General features: G+C 36.2%; 1 protein-coding gene across 1 annotated transcript in view; it reads right to left on the reverse strand.

The window, feature by feature from the left end:
- The window catches only part of EYS (eyes shut homolog), a 728533-nt gene that overhangs the window by 103626 nt on the left and 605071 nt on the right, over positions 1 to 19836 (reverse strand). The window contains exons 29-30 of the mRNA XM_035543068.2: positions 7072 to 7180; positions 3069 to 3289 (exon numbers count right to left, since the gene is read on the reverse strand). Of these exons, the coding sequence (XP_035398961.2) occupies positions 3069 to 3289; positions 7072 to 7180 (330 nt within the window). The remainder of the gene's footprint in view (positions 1 to 3068; positions 3290 to 7071; positions 7181 to 19836) is intronic.

Raw genomic sequence — 19836 nt, forward strand, 5'->3', positions numbered from 1 at the left:
TTGTCAGGCAAGTAACTTTCATTTAAGAATGACTGTAAAAAATGTTTCTTATGAAACACACCTGTCTATGCACAGCAGTATGTGTTGACAAGTTCCAGTGCTCATTATAAAACATGGCTGAGTTATTCATTATATAATACTTCATGGCCTTTCAAAAGCAAAAGCTCTAATTAGTTGCCAAGCACTTGAAGAATAACATGTAATAAAAAAATCTTTTTTTCTTGCCACTTAACAGTGTAAGTGAAACAACTGGCAACATCTTAAACAAGTCAATAATAGTTTCATAAGAGTTGTCAAATTACTGCTTGTTTCATCTGAAAAAAAAAAATTAAAATAAATGCAACTAAGTTGTTTCCAGTAATAAGTAGGCAAATGGATAAAATTAATGGTGGAGATGGGAATATTTTTACTATTATTGACATGGTGGTTTAACACGGATGGGCAGCTCATCACCACCACACCGCTCTCTCACTTCCCTTCCTCAACCCAACAGGGGGAGATAATATGATGGAAAAAAAGGCTCATGGGCTGAGAAAGGGACAGGGAGATCTCTCAACAATTACTGCCAAGGGATAAACAAACAGCATATAGGAGATAAATGTAATTTATTTCCTATTACTAACAAGCTAGAGCAGTGAGAAAAACAAAACAAAACAAAACAAAACAAAAAACACCTTCTCCCCCATCCACCCTCTTCTACCTCCTCCCCCCAGGCGGTGCAGGGGAATGGGGGCTGCGGGCAGTCCCTAATGCCTCACCTCCACCGCTCCTTCACAGTCACTCTGCTCCTGCTCCACGTGGGGTCCCTCCCATGGGATGCTGTCCTGCCCAAAATGATCCTGCGTGGGCTTCCCACAGGCAGCAGCTCTTCAAGAACTGCTCCCACATGGCTCTGTACCACAGGGTCCATCCCTCAGGAGCAAACTGCTCCAGCACGGGTCCCCCATGGGCGGCAGCTCCCCCCAGATCCCTGCTCCTGCGTGGGCTTCTCTCCACGGGCTGCAGCTCCGGCCCGGGGCCTGCTCCTGCGGGGGCTCTCCACAGGATGTTTTTTTCCCATTTCTTCAATCTGCTCTCTCAGAGGCCCACCCAGCGTCACTCCCTGGCTTGGCTCTGGCCAGCAGCAGGTCCCTTTTGGAGCCATCTGGAGCTGGCTCTGATCTGACATGGGGCAGCTGCTGGGCTCTGCTCACAGAGGCCATCCCTGCAGCCTCATGCTACTAAAACCTTGCCAAGTAAAAACAATAGATTATTTACAGCTTGTTGTTTGCAGTCATCAATTTAAAATCATTACCTGAAGATAACAATGTTCTGTAGTCCACATGCACCATTTGAACACTGGGACTGACATTTTTTTTCCCTAGAAACTATATACAGAATATCCATCTCTGTTTTTTCAGTACTCCTGCTCCACACATAACATGGTGTGAACCACTACAGGATTCCTCTCAATCTGAATAGTGGTTTATCAACTAGTTTCTAGGACAAAGCAACTAATAAACTATTGTGGAGTTAAGGGAGAGAGTAGCATCTTTCAGCTTCAAGAAGTATCAAAGAATGTTTGTAACTAGGAAGAATGTGATGAGTACTACAGCTTTAAAGTTGATCTATTTACTATATAGACTTTGTTAGACTACGTACTTAATACATAGATTCCTAAATACTATTAGCAGGAATTGCCTTGAAAGAATTACAGGAAGAGTCTATTCTCACAAAATATTTCACCATTCCTTTTGGGAGATGCTTCATTCATTGAAGCAATCAATTCAGGTCTTAAGACAATAGATTTCAAGGAAAAAACTTTGAGGAGTATTCACGTCCAGATTAGAGACATTCTGGAGCCAGACCTGACAAGGCTGATCGGGAGGTATGAAAGTCATTATTCTTCCATACCTCCTCAATCTGATGAAAAGCTGTGGAAAATGGGATCAGTAAAGAGAAGAAATGGGTTTCTGACCCTGGCATTGTCAGGCAGAGTCCGTGTAAAATGCCTGCCAGCACCTTGTCACCCTGTTTACATCCAGCACAAAGAAATTGTAGAAGATGGGTACATGACTCATCAAGAGTGAATCTTGTAGATGTGTCACACGCATACATTTCATCACTTTTCAGAAAAGCAGAAGCAATTTGTTCTCCCCTTAGTTAATTACATGGTATACAGTGATGGAGCTGTGTTGCACACACTGTGGACAAAATGAAGCATCAGCACTTTGGGATGTAGGAACTGCACCTCTGAAGATCCCTGTCTAGTAACCTATCCAAACTTCCATATCCTGAGACACAATCTGTTTTGTGACATCTAGAGGAATGATCAGTCTCTGAAAAAGCAAATACTGTTCTGGCAAGTATATGTTATGAAGTCAGAACTGCAGAACCTGAATACTTTTAAAACAGGCATGGCAGCTACTTACAAAATTCCATCAATTTTAAACAGAAATGCGGTTCTCAAATTCTGAGTGCCTTAAACAAGTTACTATGGCTTAAAAACTTACTGTGCTTCAACTGAACCATCATTCAACTGAAACACCATCCTCTGTGCTTTTAGCCCACATCTCTTTTGGATCCCATTTCTTCTTTCATTATGATGCACTTTAACTTTCAAAGGTTCTTGAGCATACTTTTACATAAGTGCTGAAGGTGATGACTCACTTGTTAATGTTTTCATAGCATGGTGATGAATGCATGTGATGTGTACCCAGAACATCGTGAGGATGGGTGAGGGTACAGGCCTAGCAGGATATACAGTTAGACAGAAGAATGAGACCTTATGTGATTTTGTCTTATCCGTAAAAAGAGTCTGATTTAGTCACCATGCCTTATAGGCGAACTAGTTGACCATGAAGCAATTCTGGCAGCAACCCAATATGCATGTAGCATGGACAATGTGATTACATTTTATATCTGTTTTCATGTAGGCAAATAAGGTGTAAAACCTCTCTGGTTAGGCATGGAGCATTATCGGGACAGAAGATAGGTGATTACTTTATTACACAGAAAATTATAATAATTTCTCATTGAGGATGCCACTGTGTAAGTAGATGATAAAATGATAAAATGGTAACTCTTACCTAGTGCAGGTCCCACCATTGTGACATGGATGATATTCACATATTGGAACATTACAGTTCTCAACATTCCTCCCTCCAAGAGCCTCATCTATGATGAACAATTCTTTGTTGTTAACTTGAAAATCCCTAATACATCCTTTATAGCCACGTATTTGCCCAACACATCGAGGAACCTTTTCATGAACAGGAACATTTCCAAGAAAGATTGATCCAAAGGTGATCTGCAGAAACAAGAAGAGAAACAGCAGAAAAGAATGTGATGTGTGATGATGCTATAAGCAATGAAGGAATAATAAGAGATAAAGGAAACAGCCATTACTTGAAGATGGTCAAAAGGGATGATATTTGATTGTAGGATTTTTTTAAAATGTGGCTTTTTTTTTAAATTTTACTTCATACAAAGAACCTGTTTTTATGTGTGTGCATATCTTCAAATGTGTAAAACAGCATATGTTCCATGAAATACAAATTTGAATTCTGAGACTTAACTAACCTTAAACATGGTTTAATGTTTTCTTAGCGTTTCCCTCATTCTATGCTACAAGTTTTACAATCTTGGTTGTGGGCTGGCACAGGAACACAGGAGAAACTGTATACTAAATGATAAAGCTTTTCCTTAGGATCTGTGACCTACAGAACCCCAAAATAAAGGAATTATACAATCAAGATTTTACATTTCCTGAATGAGTGACAAAAAACGAACCACTATGTTGAAGCCCAGGAGAAAAGGGAAAGGTTTAGTTAGTAAATTCTAGAGTCACAAAGGCCTAGAACATCCTGGTAAAGGTGGCAAAGAAACACCCACAACTATTTCATACTGGGTCTGACCAAGTCATATTAGTGTTCTTGTGCTACCTATCTAGGATGAAAACCCTTGTTCGTAACTTATAAAAGTTTTGCAAGTGATTCATTTAGTGCTGTGAATTCCACACCTAAAGCTGGTGTTTGACTATTTGGAGCTCTGATATGGAGCTTCACCACGCCTAAGTTCCTTTGCCTGTCAGGAATTGAAAAGGTCATTTTTTTTTTGCATAATTTAAAAAATCAGACAAAAAATTTCATTGTCATTCTTTGATACATTTACTTATACAATACCACCAATCTAGAAAGTGAGTGAAACCTAGTTAGTTCAAGTACGAATAAATCAGTGGAATAACAAATATACCACAGGATGTGTAAAACAGAGATCATTTATGTGAGGAGCTAATTTATAGTTAAGGAGCCCTTCACTATCATATCCAGACACCAACTGCAAAATTTAGGAGCAGAGGGAGGAAAACGTCATATTGACTTGTCTAGGCTTCACATATCTATATAATCTTGTTTTGCTGTTTCTTACATGGTTTTTATCACTGCTTGAACTATGCTGCTGACAATCTGAAGTGAAATTTGGAGATACAATGAACATGAATGCCTTCAGATATTCCTCTACTTACAACAACTTTCATTTAAAAAGAAAAGGAAAAAAAATCCTACACCTTTTAGAGCATGGATAAAATTAAATCAGACTTTTCACATGGAAAGAATTCAAAGACATCAGTTCAGCACTTGTCAAACTCATTTCATATCACTTGACTCTCTCTCCTACCAAACATAGCTGTAAACCAGCATAGTTTTGGACAAGATCTGTAAGTAGTATTTGCAGACAGACATTTTCTCTCCATCTGTGAACCTGTTACAAGAATTAAGCAAAGCACTGGGCTGGAATGTACAACGTCTATGATAAAAAAAAAAAAAAAGGTATGTATCTAACACTTCTCTTGCAGCACAACCTTTTATTATTGGACTTACTTTACAAAAGCCATGACCTGGGGGCAGATCCAGTGAACCACAGAATAACTTCAGTTGGCTCTCCTCAGTTTCTTGCATCAATGGTTTTTATCATAGTATGTTAGATGTTCAAACTCATGCTAGTACACCATAAAGCACATTTTTTCCTGTAAAGGTCCTGTTCTGAGTTAAACTGACACAACCAGAATGTATTTTAAGGAAGCAGACAGGAAAAATTCCTGTTAATCTTGTTAATAACCTAACAGCCTTAACATAACATTACGGTAACTTTCTAATACTAATGCTTAAGTTTTCTAACACTTATTTGTAAATGGCCCTTCTTCACCTGGAGCCATAGTGGTAAGGAGAATCAACTTGGCCATAAAGGGGAAGAAATTCTTCAGTCCTCCTAGAGATAGGAAACCATTTTTTCTTTCATTGCTTGTGTAAGTGTAAAGAAAACAGCGGTTTCAGGAGGTTAGAAACAGATCTGTAAAGCACAATAGTTAGTCATGAGGATCTGACATTCGTACTATACACCATGTAAGTGGTTATCTGAATTAAATATAATTTGGTCCTTTGAAATAGCTGTTAGTGGTTACAGAACCGTAAGTGCACTTAGAGAGAGCATCTTTCGAATGTCTTTATTCTAAAAGAATTCAGTTGGCATGGTCCATGACTGCTCTGCAACATGAAGTGTGCTAAGTGGGGGTGACCAGAACATTCACTTCAAAAATCCATATGAACTGAAACACAACTGTGGACCCCCACAAAAAGAAACAGAAGAGAATCATAGAATCATTTGGGTTGGAAAAGACATCTAAGACCATCTAGTCCAAACTTTAACCTAGCATTGCCAAGTCCACCATTAAACGATGTCCCTAAGCTCTACATCTACACATTTTCTGAAGACCTCCAAGGATGGTGATTCAACTACTTCTCTGGGCAGCTTGTTCCAATACTACACAACCCTTTCAGTGAAGAAATTTTCCCTAATATCCAATCTAAACCTCCTCTGGTGCAACTTAAGGCCATTTCCTCTTGTCTTATCACTTGGTGCTTGGGCAAAGAGACGGATTTCCACCTCGCTATAGCCTCCTTTAAGGTAATTGTGGAGCACGATAAAAAGCTGTGGACTTTCTTATGAATGAAAGAAATTTCCTGATTAGCGGCAGAAAGATTCTGCTGTATGAACATGGAGCATGACATCAAAGGTGTCTGCCTGTAAGTTTTTCTTTTAGTATGGTATTGCTGGCTTCTCTACATGATTATGTGCTGGTGGGTAAGCGCTTTCCACAGATTCTCTACACGGAAGCTGCCAACAGTGATAGATTTACTTTCTGACATAGTTATAGACTCCAGACATACAGGGAGAGAAAAAGAAACCTTCTACTTTTTCAGAAAACCGGGATGATCATCTCAAAGTTAGGAAAAGAGAAATAATTGGGGTAATAGTAATATCTAACACAAGTTAATTCTTTCTATCAAACTGAGCAAACACAGATATTGACTAGGAAGGATCAGGGAAGAAATCCTATTACTAATTGACAGAGCATACCATGCAATGCACATCATGATTAGTATCTCTACAGTTAACTGTACTGTCTCTTAGTGAATAAACTTATAAAGTGAACTCTCAATCATAGTTCAAATTCTCAAGTCCCAAACCACCTAAAACATACCATGCAGAAAGAATCTTGTGATGCTAGAATGCAGAACAAAGACAGGTGATAAAATGGAGACAAAGAATAACAGAAAATCTCAAGCTCTGGGAAAGTTAGCCTATTGCCCATTTAGGGTGAGTCTTCTGTTACCAGTTTCAAAATGGAGACAATCATATTTATAATACTGTTCAGAAGGCAAATCCTAGCAACAGTTTTGACACCAGGTTAAGTCAGTGATGATTCATAACTGCCTTCCACTATACAGTGTGCAGTGCAAATAAAAAGTAACCAGGATTACTGCTAGACTTTATCTGAATTGTTCCTAGCAGCACCGTGGCCTAAGTCAGTGACACTGCAAACATTTTATTTTTCCTCTTGCAGTATCAGTGTCCTTTTCATGGACTTTAAGCAGCTGAAATAGACGTTTCAGGGTTCGGTAAGCTGAAGAAATCATTGGAAATACCATGGATGCCTTATGTGAAATGACATATTAAAGAGAAAGTAAGTGCGTATAATGATATCTGTGTGTTCAAAGCAAATAACTGTTTTTTGATGATTTGCAGACTCACCTGAGATGCTTGATATGAGAGCGAGAGTCTGTGTTGTACAGGAGGATTTCCATCTGCAGCCATTTCAATCATGCAGTACCCTTCAGGACTGCTAACAGGCAACATATAGCTGGAAGGAAACAGAAGATCTCATTACTGTTTATGCCACTGACAGAGGAGTATTCGAATCTCATACAGCAAAGGCAAGGTGAAAAAGATGCTTTTGCCTCCATAAGGGATGACAGTCTTTGGACAGTAAGAATTCTAGTTTTATGGCTACATGGACTACCCAGGAGACAAAAGATGTAAGCTTCTTCTTTTAATGTCCCTCTTCTATTTGCTTTCCTACTGTTCTTGACTCTAGTTTTTTGAAATGTATACAGAGATGAAGAAGAAAGAGATCTTTACATGTGTAAGTGGGTACTGATAAATTGTTTAAGTGCTAAGTGTGGCTGACATGTGGTCTCCCTAGTATAGAAGACTGTTGGACAAGTATCATCAATGTTGAAAGATGCTGAACTCCATAGGTGGAAATTTCCTTTTCCTGCCCTACAGGGGAAACAGAATGGAGTAAGAAATGAAAGGCTGCATACCTCAGAGCAGCAAGATTACAAAGTGATACAGTTATCACTACTTTGGAAGCATGCTGTTAATGTAAACTCTGGTACTGAGCTTCAGAGATAAAGAAGAATATAACGTTAAGGGAATTTGTAAAGCAAACACTAGTGAACATTCAATCAGACACCCCAAATTCTTTAAGTTCTTTCTATGATGAGATCTGAGGAAGTGTTATGAATAATATCAATAACAAAAATCCAATCCAACAAGATGATTTGTAAATATATAAATATTTCAAATATATATATTTAGCATTTAGAAAGGAATTAGCATAAACATTATTGCAGCAATGGCAGGATATGAGAATATTACTTGACAGGTTCTTTAAAACCAAGCTATGATAATTCTGTACAAGTGCTTCCGACTTCCACCCTCAGTTTGAATTTTCACATACTTTAAAAGAAAATGTGATGGGCCTCCTTTTGGGAACCATGTTCACGTTTACTGACTACATGCACAATAGGTCATCAAACTCTACTCAGTCATATCCATACAATTGTGTTTCCAGAGAAAGGCCTTCAACAAAAAAAAAATAATTACATTTTCACAACATTTTGATCCTGAAATAAATTTCTACATTTATTTGGACTGCCCAATTTCCCATGTTTATAGCTGAATTAAGAGACAATGACAGGAATCTCATAAACTGTTTTGTTTTGGCGCAAATGAATCTTCATGTCAGGCCTCAGACATATGAAAGAGTTAACATATTTTAAAGCCCATCATGTTCTGAACACTACAAGCACATGTTACTACTCTTAGAAATGACATACCTCAGCACTTCGAAAGATAAATTTACTCCTGGATGAACCGCAGCAAAACCTACCACACTCTTGAATGCCGACTTCCTCATGTACCACCACCTGTTTGTATGCTGCCATGGTATAATTTATCCTGTGTTATGCCTTGAGCTTTGCTTTTCTGCTTGTGTATACCGCTTTACTTTCTGTCCTCCTATCTGTAGATCCAGTACGAAATCCAGAGTCTCAGTTTTCACCTCTGGGTGAAGTTACTGGGAACACTGTATTGACATAAATTGATATAGTATCAGGCCCCTAATGAATATGGGTACATTTCTAACACTAACTGCAGTTCAGTGACATCTGAGTGAGCAAGAAAAAAACAGTACATCCACCAACACAAGTCACATAGGCAGTATGTCTATATCAGCAGGTGATGTACCCATATAAATAAATCCTGCCTTTCTAATGGCTATATTGCTTCTGGTTCCAGAGCTACTTCAGTCAATACTAACTCATTGACTTTTCACTGCATTCTGCTGCACGGGGTTGAAATGTGTTAAATTATTTCACCTTTGTAAGTATGCAACACTTTTCCTACTTTTAAATTAGGAACAACAGTGTTTTAAAAATTGTTTGCAAGACAGATATTTGAGTGGCATCTTCTACATCGCCCTTTAAAATGTAACCTAGACTCTTAGACTATTCAACTGAATTTGAAAAATGTTCGTTTTTCTTGAATTTTAGGTTTTAAAAAAGTGAAAATATTTTCAGTTCCTTCTTATGTAGTATAAAGTTACAATAACATTTCATTTGTAATGTAGGGAGTCAGCAGCAATATCTGCTGTTCTGAAGATTAGCTAATTTTCACAATTTCTTTATAAAATGTGGACTGAGTAAACACAAGCTCCTCCTCAATAAATAGTGGGCATTTGTGATTTCCTTTACAAATGCTCAGCATAAGGACAATTTTGGAGAAAGTACTTCTGTCTGCTCTGATTTCCAACCAATTCGTGGTATGTTAAAAATACCTTGAATTTCATTTAATATTCCTACTAATATTTCTGCTGCTGGTAATTCTCCAGGAAAATCACAGTGTATAAAGGTAATTTCTCAGGTAAAAGTAAATTTACCATTCTTGTGGGGAAAACCAACTCATAACCTTTCCTTGATATCAGTCAATGTGGATTTTTTGGCATAGACCTAATATACCCACGGCAGTGCCTCCTCCTCACCCCTGCCTTATCCCTGCTTTTCAAAAAGATTTCTGGAATCTGCATATTCTGTAGTTTCTATATTAATTCAAGATTTAACCCTACATATCACATTTGACAACAGTCCAACTAACAACAAATAAAGCTTTAAGTGATGTGGCAATATTCATAACTAAGAATGTTTGCCTGATAGAGAAGAATAGAACAGCATGGTCTATGTCATTTGATCAGCTTCAAGCAATTAGCCTACCAAGCTGAATTCAGCATTGTAAGTTTTCATTGCAAATGTCTGGTATTCAAACATGATCACTGCTTTGGGTATGTAATTTCTCTTGTTTAGATTGTTTGCAAAGGAAAGAAAAAAAGACATAGAAAAATAAAAATAGGTGCAATTAAAATAATCTTTAAAGATTATTCAATGCTGAAATGGTTTTTACTGCAGTATTTTTATGTAGCTAATCACAGGTATCCTAAATCATATACATGCTAACATGGTTATCCCTACTCAGGTATATCTGGTGATTCATTCTACTTTTAAAGTAACATGTCAGAAAAATGGAAATAATAAATACCTATAAGCAACAGCTATTACACAGTGATTTTGAACATCAGGTCTCAACTTCACAAAGAACATAAAGCTATATATTTTTTTTAAGATATGGCAATGAAAACTCAAAGGGAAGAGCTGATTAGATTGATGTCAGCCAGCAGACTAGTGACTGAGCTGTGAGAAAAAAGCAGAGGCTGTGAGCAGCAATCTACTGCCCTGTATTCCGGAGCGCATGTTAGGATTGCTGCCACCACTGCCTTCAGCGTTTGCTCCTTTCTCTGCAAGAACTTCCAAGCAAATAATACATGAAAATTCTCTCTGTCTTATGTCACAGAAATGAAAAACTTGTCATTTGAAATGTGAGAAAAATGAATATTTTTCATGCTTACATTACCACAAAATTAGGACTGTTTGAGTTTGCTAGATTACTCACATATGCTTAGAAGAGCTTTTGAAAAGAGACAGAGCATGGAAAATTTCAGCCCAAAAGACAGCTTTCTGAGAAAATTATGAAAATAATGAAAAATGGCAATTAAAACAGAAATGCTGTCTCTATCTTTACCACAGCATTTGCAATCACAAAGTACTAAAATATGGACATATGAAAGATAATTATTCTAGTTTTTAAAAACAATGATGGAGAAAAGAATATGCTTGAAATGTTCTGCAGCAGAAATGACCTGAAATAAAATGCCTCTTCATCTAGCTGTACAACTGGATAATATTTCTCTTATAAACCAAGATTAAATCTGTCTTAATCTTGCAGCTAGATAAATGCAGCAGTATTACTACACACACCTTATATATATATATATAAAAAAATCCACTATCTATATTAGAAAAGATAAAACCAAACTGATGATTTATTCTCTTGACATTTTTTTCTTTTTCTAATTAACCTCCTATTATGAGATACTGACCTGACATAAAGAACACCCGAGATAAAAGTGGCTAATCACCGACATCTTTAAATTTTGACGTATTTGTAGTTCAGTTGTGCTTTTTCACTTGTTTAGATGCTGAAGGCATTTCAGTCCATCTGCCTCACATCTCAGTGGCATACTTCAGTTGCATTCAAAGCCGGCGTATTTTTACTTCCAGAGACAGTGACTGGATAGAATGCAATATGATTCCTATTGCAGGATTATTTTGTCAGGCACCAAAATTGGTCTGATTCATGCACATCACACTTGTAATGATATAAAAAGGTTTCACGTAGCAGAAGAGAACTGAGTGTGTAGAGAGTAGGTATGGGAAACATGTATGTGTGTAGGACGCATGGGAATGATATACAGAGCATTTCTTACAGTAATCTAACTAGGTCTGGAGCCATGTGGAGCCCAACCTGTTCCTGTAAATGCGAAGGTGCAGGCCTGATGTAGCTGAATATTTGTTTCTGCAGATTTGAAATGAGAAGAGGTTCAGACTTCTTTTCTGCATTTGGCTTAGAATAACATGATTTTTCATAGCTGCTGTGGATTTTATATAAGCTCTTGTTAAGGACAAGAATTAAGAAAGGGTTTACTACAGGGGCTGTTTCTTTACAAAAGACTGATGGACCTCAGCAGATACGAAACTGAAGTTGCATACAGTGATTACTGCAGTTACTAGTTACAACTTGATTAATCAAGTGACTGAACACTGAATTTCCAACAAAGTGCAATGTTTACCTAACATGCTTGTATCTATGACACAATTGTAGATATAAAGTATGGAATTAATTTAGGTTGGAAATTGTATTAAAAGAAATCCTCTTAAACTAGCAAAGATTGAGGCACTTCTAAATCTGTCACCTGGTATAATCTTTCTCAAGTAAAGGTTTTATTTCAAATTATCACAGCTACTTCTCCACGTGAGAAATGATCATAATTTCTTTTTCTTCAAGCTGGTCACCAGGTGGCACTAAAGGAGCACAATAGAAAGTATGATCAAAAAGCATACTGATGTCTCTTCTAAACATTGGAAAGACTGACTTAAGCCCTAATTGATAGCATGATTGCTTCAGCTACCAGTTTATATCAAGGGAAACACAGTAAAGTATCTTAAACTGATTACGTATTTGACAATACGGATGAGAATGGGTCCAGAAAGTGGAACTTCTGGAAGACTCTTAACTGCATTCATGCATTATAACTACATAATGTAATCATCTAAAAATGGTGCATTCACGGTTGTGTAAACAAACTTTAAAAAATATAGTTTATAGTAATTATATTTTCTGTATAGTGCTGTAGGTGCAGCCAGATTTCTAACAGCCTAAGGAGAGACATAAAATTAAAAGGTCAGAAACAAACAGGCTTTATAAAGAGAATTGGCCTCTAATTTTATGCAAGCTAAATTGTCATAGAAATATTTTTTAAAAAAATCAATATCTAGAAGATAGAAGATGGGGGTTTCTAGTCTTCTGAGAAATGATTACAAAGCAGTTAAACTACTGTCCACTTTTTAATGTTACAATTGGAGGATTACTTTTAGAACTATTTGCTATTTTTTTCCTTCAAGCTGACAAACACTAACCCAACTTAATAATACATCATGGGAAAAAAATCCCAACAAAAACACACATGACTCTTCACTGAAAAAGTGTTGATATTAAAGAGACAATCTAAAATGACTCCTGCAAAACACTGAAACAGCAGCTTCATTTACACCCTTGATTAACCAGAGCAGTTGTCAAGGGAACATCTAACCAGCTGTCAAGCAATACAGGAGATTTTTCAAGAACAGTGATTTTACTTTTGAATGAGCACATTCAATTCACAAGTGTGAAAATGTGTACTGTGCCTTACAGTTTTAATGATCTCTTGGTACTTCTCTCCAGAATTGCTGCATTTATTATTTGTTTCCCTAAAAAAAATATTTCTGTTATTAAAAACATACCCTCTCTTCCGAAAAGTGACTTCAACATGCTGCTTCTATGGAAATATTCACGTTTCTTTACCCTCTTCTATTTCAACAAGGTGAAATTTTAGTATCACTAAGCAGTGATAATTACAGAAATGAATGCTTCATTTTATGTCTGACATTTTATTTGAAATCAATGAAATGTCTATTGTAACCTCCAGCCATTCAACACCAAATTTCACGTTTTCTAGTTATTATGAAGTGACCTAGATGTAAATGCAAACCAGCAGGGGAGAGAGAGAGAGACAGAGACAGAGACAAGGCAAGGCAGTCGACAGAAGCATGGAAGAGGAAAAAAACACGGATGACTTTGACCCCTAATAGTGTCTTGCAGTACTAGTAATCTCCTGATGCTCTTTATAAAAAAGAAAGTGTGTTTGTGTGTCTATTGGAATGTGTTGCTTGTCAAAGGTCTGGATTTGGAAGAGAAAGGAAATTCTAACCCTTAAAAGGCTCTTCTGCTCGGGTAGAAAATCTGAGTCTTGCTGACGGTTTATTTTGAGTGTTTTCTTAATTGGGTCTTAGAGTGTTTGGTGTTTGTGTAAGATTCGAAAGCTGTTCTTCAATATGTGAAGTAAAACAGTTAACAGTTCTTTGGAAGCATTACACCTAATATTACATTCCCTATTATTGCTGACACTTTCCTCATATCCATACATCGAACTCAACAGCCTTCCTCCTAACAATGCTAAAAAATAGCTTCTGCTATTTGTACTTAAATTCTTCCCTTATTCCTTGATAAGTTTTACTAGAGTGTGCAGGAAAAGCAGAACTTAAAAAATACATGAAGATGGAGAAACTTCAGAGAGAGAGTGAATTCTTTAAGGATAGCATACATAAAAGTGGACATAATAATGCACGTGAATATCTTTGGGGCTCTAGTGTGACTTATGATTATAAGCAGTTGATCTGATTTATTCATACTCAAGAGTATTGTAGCTAGCATACAAATGATACTACTTTTCTATCGATATGCTTGGTATGTTTGTATTGCAGAGAGGGTCCTGCAGTAGTGCAGTGATTCTCTTTTATTCAAAAGGAAGTTGGAGGTCCGTGTTACTGGCCTGACTCCTGAGTGCTCCACATTGCATTGTTGAAAATACTGTTTATTGTTTTCTATGAAAAGAATAGTTGCAAAAAAGGATTGTCTAAACAAGACTGAAAACTGAGCTTTTAGAACATCCGTCCAATTACATCATGGCTGACTTTGAAAGTCTTCCTGATACTCCATTTTCTCTTTCTTCATTGTGGGTGCAATCAATTATAAACAAAAGAAAAGAAAAACAACAACAAAAAGGAACTATGTAGTTGTTGTTTGAACACACATACATAGTTTAATGGATACCAGTCTTAGACACCACTTTCAACACTAATTTCCTTTTAAATTGAATGTTTCTTATTTGCATTTGGTTATAGATTTATTGGCAGGGTTGTTTTATGCATAGAACATATGATTTTCTGCAGACTTTTGGATTTATCTGTGGGAAATAACACTTCAAAATGTATGAGGAAGTTTGAACTGAAATTCACATGTGATATTTAAACAAGAGCTCTTATGTAGCATACAAGCGGAACGATTTGTACAGTAGTATCATATCTTTTGTACTACATGCATTCTTTTCACCCATTTTTCCAAGTAGGTCTTTTAAAAAAATATTCAAAATTACAAGTCAGAAGGAGAAGAGCAACAAGAAATAGAAAAACTTTATAGGTCTTCCCCATGTGACTTAACATATTCCTGGATGTCATCATTTTCTTAACACAGATCTTATGGTATTAATAAAACTGGTGATATGTTACTGTATTAAACCTTTCTTACACACATTTTATACACTTTCCTATTATCATAATATTAAATACAGAGTTTGACATTAAAGAGGTACTATTTGCCTTTTGTTTCTTAGTGGACCTTCAACTAGCATAATTTGCTGTATATTAGAATATGGTATTTGTCAAAATTCCAACTTTCAGACTGCCATCATAGTACTTGCTAGAGCTTCTGAGAACAGGCCAAGTTCTAATAAAGTGTAATGAATGTCAATTGCCTCACATTAACATGAGGGAGAAAAAATTGCCAGCTCTTCCTCAGTTCTGATTAATCCAGGAAGAATAACAGCATCTTTGCATGGCTCTTTTATTAAAATTGCTGAGCTTTTTCTTATCATACATATATCAATCTATAAGAAATGAAGTATCCATAAGGGAGCGGCATTTAGAACTTGGCTTTATATTGCTAACATGCTATTTTAAATACCATCAAAGTGAACCCACTTAATTTCAAACCTGTTTACTACACCTATACTCCCAAAGTAGGCAGTTTTAGTATTGAAAGACTAGCCAGTCTGACAGTGACTTTTTGCTGTTATTTTCTTGGACAGAATCTTTTTTTTGTGTGTCATATTGAAGTTTTAAAAACAAAACCAAAACAAAAATATGTATTTATTCTACTCTTCCATTCACATATTTTCTTTCATTTACAGATTATTTAATATAATAAAGATTCACCAAAAATTGGCTTGATGTACATCATCAGCTCCAAGGTAGCTTTTATGAGGGTGTTTTGCCAGGCTTGCTGTCATGTCCCTTCACACAATTTAGTAATAATTAATCTATTATTAACACAATAAACAGTACTTAATACAGAATAATAATTATAAGCCAAATGTACTCCACAGTGTGTTTGAAACCTCCTAGGACTATTGGAAACAGCTGAAAACAGTTCCACAAGAAAGATCCTTAAGACTAGATGACAAGCTGAAAATATGACAACAATGCCATCCTGTTACAGAAAAAGTAAGCATAAGACTGTGACGTATAAATAGGTATATAGAGAGTAGACATGTAAACATTTTTCTGCTTTCTTCCAACTTAAGAATGATGAATGACGTTATAATCCTTAATGGCCCACTTTATTAATCAGTAGGAGCTTTGCTCAGTCTATCAATTTTCACTAGTCTCTGATCCTCTGTTCCCTTACTGTCATTAACATGTTTGGTATCTAACTTTCCCTCATTTCTATCATTGCTGATACATAAGGCATGCTAATAGCCTTGAAATGGTACATCACATTGAAGAATACATCAGCCAAGAGAAGCAAAATTAGAAGAAAGCTTCAAGAACCACTAGACACCTGAAAAAGTGACCTGAAAGGTAAGTTTAAAGGTTTCATCAAATCCAAGATACATTCTTTCATTGTTAGCGTTCTTTTAGCAGATAATTACTTTTGCTAATACTCATCATAGATCACTTAGGCAAAATTGAAAGAGCTGAAGAAGACAAGACAAATTAGATGCACGTTGTAATCTCCAAGCACAGAGAAGGCTGCTACAAACAACAACAACAATAAAGTCTGTTTTTTTCTCCATGACAGGCATTATTAGAAAAAAGTCTCTATAATGGGATGGATATTAAGGTAGATTTCATGGGTTTATACAGGGTCCCTCGCTGCATGTTTTTAAGCACAGGTGAGAAAAACGTGTTAGAAAGGACATAACCATGTACTTTACAGTTATAACAAAGTATGGAGTAAGCGTGCCCTGCTAAGGCAGTGGAAAAGAGCAGGTGATGACCTAAGATCTCTTGCAGCCCTGCAATTGTATAATTCTAACATTTCTATCAAAAGAATTAAATATATTTCAGTGAAGGAATGTTAACACTAATATTTGTCTCTGATTTGGTTAAATCTAAGCTTAAAATTAATGACATTTACAGTCTTTCAGATGATTCTGAAAGTAAAGAAAGAGTAGAACTGATCTTAGAATGGACAAACAACAGGACTATAATGGAAGTAACTGCAATGATTAATGTCTCTGAATACATATAGGCCTAGATTCTTTCTATTAGACACAACTGTAACGTTATCTCCTAAGGAAGACAGTCTTTCTAAGAAGTCTTTCTAAAGAGTTCTGAATAAAAAGGCAAAAAGGAAACCCTTTTTGTTCTCATTCAAACTATTTTTTCTCTTCTGCTGTAGAGATACTAGAAGAATTGGATAGTATAGGGAGAACAAATATACTTTATCTTGCATAAAATTCTCTATCTTGCATAGGAGATGCGATTTCTTTATGAAACGTCTGCACACAGTTTTTCACATATTACATAGAATATAAAAAAAAAAACAGCAACCCATGTTTGTGTAGTAAGCATGTCACCAGCTGAAAATCTAATCATACCCACTTTATGTGAAACTGAGACTGTTTCTGCCAGGTTCTACTTAACTTGCTTTATTCCTCACTTATGCCAGTTCTGCAAGTTCCGCCAATCCCAGAGTTACGTGATCCTTTAGTAGATCAGTTAATGGGATTCTTTCTAATGCATATATCACCCGGTATACTACAGGGAGCATGCACCCAAGGATCATTTACTTCAATGGAATGCTTTTCCTCAACAGATATATTTTATGAATCATGACTTCGAAGATATCTGTTCTCAGACTGACTCCTAATAGGAAAGCAGAAGTTCTGCTCTTAATCATATCTCTGCAATTCCAGTGATTTCACGGGGACTGCACTGGTGTAAACACAATACATCAGTGCACTGTGACAACAGACTGACAGACTGTGACATCTCCATTGCACACATGTAAAAATGGGAATGGCACCAATACTGGAAAAAACAGCATTAATATTTATACAGAGTTTTGAAGCTGCAACAAAATTTCATAGTTGTTCTCATCATCATTGCAATAGTTATTGTTATCATTATTCATGATCATGACAGTATTGCAAGAGGAGATTGTTATAGCCTTGATCCTGTCAGTAGGCACCAACTCCTAGGAATACCAGATGTTCAATTCTGAGTTTCAGGACAACCTGTTTTTCCTTAGAAGTATGGAGAATACTGCACCTGTGCTTATGCTCTCTGTTGGATCACAATAGGCTTCTTTGTGTATTATTGTGGGCTTTTCTTTCTGTTAGATGAATGCATGTGCCCACTACTGTTTATTGCTAATAAAAAGCTGTACTTTTTAACTCAATAATTCACCTTTGAGATCCAATGCTGTTACATTCTCCTGTTTTTGATAGCATGGCCTCATGTTCATGTACTGACTGGGTATTTGCTCCACTTGAACATGGCTATTTCAGTTTTCATTATGGTCACCTTTAACTTGCCTTTGAGTCCATATAATATACCAAAGAAAAAGACTTCTACTCCTCAGAGCTCCAGAGATGAACATTACTTTTGGAAAGTGCTTGCAGTCTTTTGAACAGCTTGTTCTTACCCACTAATTTGGTTTCTCTCATTGACTAGATTTTAATATAAATATAATTGCATTCAAGCAATTTTAGTTAATAATATAAAACAACTGAAAAGAAAGTTTGCTTTTTCTTTTACTCCCCTTATATAATCCCAGTTAAAGCCTACGTAACACCTAATAAATAGCGTGGAAGACATACAGAGAGAAAGTAAAATTAAACTATAATCTTCACAAAAAGAATATACTGACAAGAAAAGAGTGAAGCCCTTTATATGAAGAGTCATTACATAATAGGTTTTGACCTGTTGTTCTTCCCTTAAGTACAGATGAAACCATTTAAGTACAGAAAATGGCAAACAAGCTCCCTAACACTGATCTATTATCTAAAAAGTCATATGCTTTCCTCTGGGGAAGCCAAATTAGGTGTTTTTGTTCATTTAGAAAAAGCCTAAATAGCAATCAAAAGCAGCAACACATTACTTTGTTGACAAAGGGCAAATTGGGAGACTTCTGCTGAACAGTGAATAGATTGAAGCCTAAATTTGATTGCATAGAGCACCCAAAACTTAACTTTAAAAGAATAGAAGAATACTTGTACTCTTTACAAAAGTACAAGATTTTCCAAGTCAGAGAACTTTTATTCTGGAGAGAAACATGACACCTTTATCAGGCACATCATTCTCTTTAGCTACAGTATCACTTGTAGTTACAGTGATTTTGATCACACTGAAAAAGTGTGTTGGATCATGTTTCTATTTTAAAAACTGTTAAGATTCATATTAATATCAGTAGAAGCAGAGTATAACTCTATATAGGAAACATCTAGTATTATCTCCCACTGAGCAAATTAACATTTTTCTAAGCCTGGCAAAACAGAAAAGAGAAACTTTACCAAGATAAAACTTGGTAAAGCCTCAAATTTCAAAAACTGTTTGGATATCTTCTGTATTGTTGCATTGGAGACTGTGATATTATATATAATACTCTTTGTTAAACCATGTATCTACCTACCAGCTAAGTGAATCTTATACATATGAAAGTACCAGTGAAAATAAAGAAAAATAAGAAATCAGTGTATGGATGTATGAAAACAATTGTCCCACGTGAAATGGCTATGAGATAGAAATTGTGAAGAAAATGCATGTCTGTGTATGTTTCTGACAGCCAATGTTTACCTACATAAGGTTATACTAACAATTTGCCTATGGCAGTAAGAATTTTTCTGTGTATACTTAAATTGTGCTTGATGGAACGGCCAAAACAGAATGAAGAATGAAAAAAAAAAAAAAGAACATATCCAAAATACCACATTCTGAGCAGGGGAAATTCCACTCAACACAGTAATGAAAAAGGTAAATTTAAACAAAAGTTGAGGATTGAATTGTCCTAACACCTCACCAACAAACTGCCTCAAAAGAGCATGAAAATGTACTTTAATATACTTACAAAGAGACATGGTAGGTAATGTCCTACCAGTTCTCTCTCTCTCCCCGCCCCTGAGAAGGGCTATTACTCCCTGCAGCATATCGACACTTCTGGAGTTAGAAGCTTAGTATTGCACTA

Source organism: Cygnus atratus, chromosome 3 (genome assembly GCF_013377495.2).
Source record: "Cygnus atratus isolate AKBS03 ecotype Queensland, Australia chromosome 3, CAtr_DNAZoo_HiC_assembly, whole genome shotgun sequence".
Taxonomy (NCBI): domain Eukaryota; kingdom Metazoa; phylum Chordata; class Aves; order Anseriformes; family Anatidae; genus Cygnus; species Cygnus atratus.